This window comes from Neophocaena asiaeorientalis, unplaced genomic scaffold, assembly GCF_003031525.2.
Source record: "Neophocaena asiaeorientalis asiaeorientalis breed wild unplaced genomic scaffold, Neophocaena_asiaeorientalis_V1.1 scaffold280, whole genome shotgun sequence".
NCBI classification, from domain to species: domain Eukaryota; kingdom Metazoa; phylum Chordata; class Mammalia; order Artiodactyla; family Phocoenidae; genus Neophocaena; species Neophocaena asiaeorientalis.
The window spans coordinates 7,426,497-7,428,913 of NW_020185321.1; the positions used below are offsets into that span (position 1 = coordinate 7,426,497).

At 61.9% G+C, this 2,417-nt stretch overlaps 1 protein-coding gene across 1 annotated transcript in view; it reads left to right on the forward strand.

Annotated features, from left to right (window-relative positions):
* RYR1 (ryanodine receptor 1) overlaps positions 1 to 2,417 on the forward strand; it is a 118,704-nt gene that overhangs the window by 5,537 nt on the left and 110,750 nt on the right. The window contains exons 3-5 of the mRNA XM_024734132.1: positions 745 to 849; positions 1,886 to 1,960; positions 2,049 to 2,127. Of these exons, the coding sequence (XP_024589900.1) occupies positions 745 to 849; positions 1,886 to 1,960; positions 2,049 to 2,127 (259 nt within the window). The remainder of the gene's footprint in view (positions 1 to 744; positions 850 to 1,885; positions 1,961 to 2,048; positions 2,128 to 2,417) is intronic.

A 2,417-nucleotide genomic window follows, 5' to 3' on the forward strand; every position in this document is an offset into this window, starting at 1 on the left:
ACAGCCTGGAGGGGCTGGGGGTGCCCGCAGGGGGCTGAGTGGGGAAGGGGTTGGAGGCTGAGAGGTGGGGGGAGCCTGGGGTCTGAGGCTGAGGTGAACTCAGGCTCTGAGGGAGGAGGTGACCTGGGGGGATGGGGCGGAGGCTGGGAGAGGGAGGAGACCTGGAGTTTGATGGCGGAGGAGGCCAGGGGCCTGAGGTGGACAGAGAGTCTTGGGTCCAAGGGGGAGGGTGTCTAAGTGCTTGAGGTGCCTGGCTGGGAGCCTGAGGCAGGAGGTGTGAGGTGGGGCCTTGCTCCTGGGACTTTGAAGCAGTGTTCACAGGTGTCTGAGGGAGAGGGCAGGAGCTGGGACTGTCTGCTTGTTACAGCAGGAGCTGGGGCTTCCTTTGGGGTTGGAGAGATTTGCGTTTTCTGCCGGGAGGGCAAGAAGGGGGCTCCGGGAGTCGGATGGGTGGAATGCGTCTGACAGGGGCTGAGGCTTCCTATGGGATTAGGTGTGCTGTGGAAACTTCTGTGAGGTTCGGGTGGGGTACAGGGGTATGAGGGAGGAGGCAGAGCAGAGGTGTCTTCTGGGATGTTGGTGCGAATTCAGGGTGTTTGAAGCGGGAGGCAGAGGGCAGGGCTTCTTGGAGGGTTGGGGTCGGGTCTGGGTCTCTAAGGGGTGTAGGTATTTAGACTAGGGGCAAGGCGTGCACCAGCACTCTGGAGCCTTCAGGTCCACCATTCACATCTCCCCACCCCCCAGAATGTGCCCCCCGATCTGGCCATCTGTTGCTTCGTCCTGGAGCAGTCCCTGTCCGTCCGAGCCCTGCAGGAGATGCTGGCCAACACCGTGGAGGCCGGCGTGGAGGTGAGGCTCCCACCCAGGTGGGATGGGTGGCAGGGATGGGTGGGAGGACCTGGGGGTCATTTACCATCTGTTCTTCTTCCTCTCTCTGCCCTGCCCCCCACAGGCCCTCAATTTGGATAAGTGGGTAGGTCTGGCCTTGGGTGTCATCTGTCCTTGCCACCTCTCCTGACCCCAGGTGGCCCTCTTGGGTCCACACCCTGCACACAGGGGCTGGGGGTTCTTCCCCACCCCGGTTGTCAGGGTCTGTGGAACCCAGAACAGGCCAGGCAGGAAGGAAGGAAGGGAGTGGGGGCTTTTGAGCCCCTGTTCTCCCACCTGCTCCTTTCTCCTCTTTTCCATCCTTTCCTCCGACCCTCCTAGCTCTTCTCCGCATGGGACCTCTCCCCTCATCCCCTCCCTCCATCCCAAGTGTGAGTCCCCTCTGGACCCACATGGTGGGTCCACCATGTGATCACACGGCCCCATCACATGGCCCCCTCAGAGCATGGGCATGTGAGAGCTGGGATGGGGGGCATGATGCCATCGAGTGCTGGGTGTACCCACCCACTCCCAAGAGGCGCAGAGTCTTCTTGGGCCCGGGGGTGTGCAGCAGTACAGGGCAGGTCCCTGCGGGTGATGCTCCAACGTTTAACAGCTGGTAGGACAGTATCGGTGCACAGCTGTGTTATGACAGGTGAGAGCAGAGGGAGCTAAAGTCTGTGGAACACGAGATACGGGGGCTTCTCTGAGTGACCCCAGGTATCTGAACCTCTGGAAGAGGGGTTCAGCCCCCTGAGAGACTCTGGGGCCTCTTGAAGGACAGAGTGGGCTTTGGGGAATAGAAAACACCCCACCCACAGGCTTCTCAGAGACACAGACCTTGCTTCCCCTGGAAGCAGGGAAACTGAGGCAGAGACTCTGTTGTGGGTCTGAGCTGAGGCTTCTTCGCATCCAGGCCCGAGCATGGTGTCTTCTGGGAAGTGTATTCCCACCTGAGATAGGCCAGATGTTTCAGGGGGGTCTATTCTCACTCTCTGTCCTCCCCTGCCCCCTGCAGTCATCCCAGGGTGGGGGACACAGGACACTCCTGTATGGCCATGCCATCCTGCTCCGGCACTCGCACAGCGGCATGGTAAGTGCGTCCGGGAGGGGCCGGGGCGGGGGCAGGGGCCAGGGAGTGCAACGCCCACCGGGTGGCTGACTCCCCTCTACAACCCTAGTACCTGAGCTGCCTCACCACCTCCCGCTCCATGACTGACAAGCTGGCCTTCGACGTGGGACTGCAGGAGGACGCAACAGGTGCAGGGGCTGGAGGGAGGGGCTACGATGGGGACGCCGCAGGCAGGGAGTTGGGATGCAGAAGGTCTGCAGAACCCCGGGAGCGGGCATGGGGATGTTCCAGGGGCAAAGATGGGGGGCTTTGGGGCTGAGAGTCTGGGGGTGTGGATGAATACATTCTGGACAGAGAGACTCGGGCAAGCAGGCAGAGAGTCTGAGGACAGGAACCGGGGACTGTGAGGCAGAGAGCTGGGGGCAGTAAGAGGAGAGCTTGGGACGGAGGGCTTGGGAGGCTCCCAGGCTGGGAATGC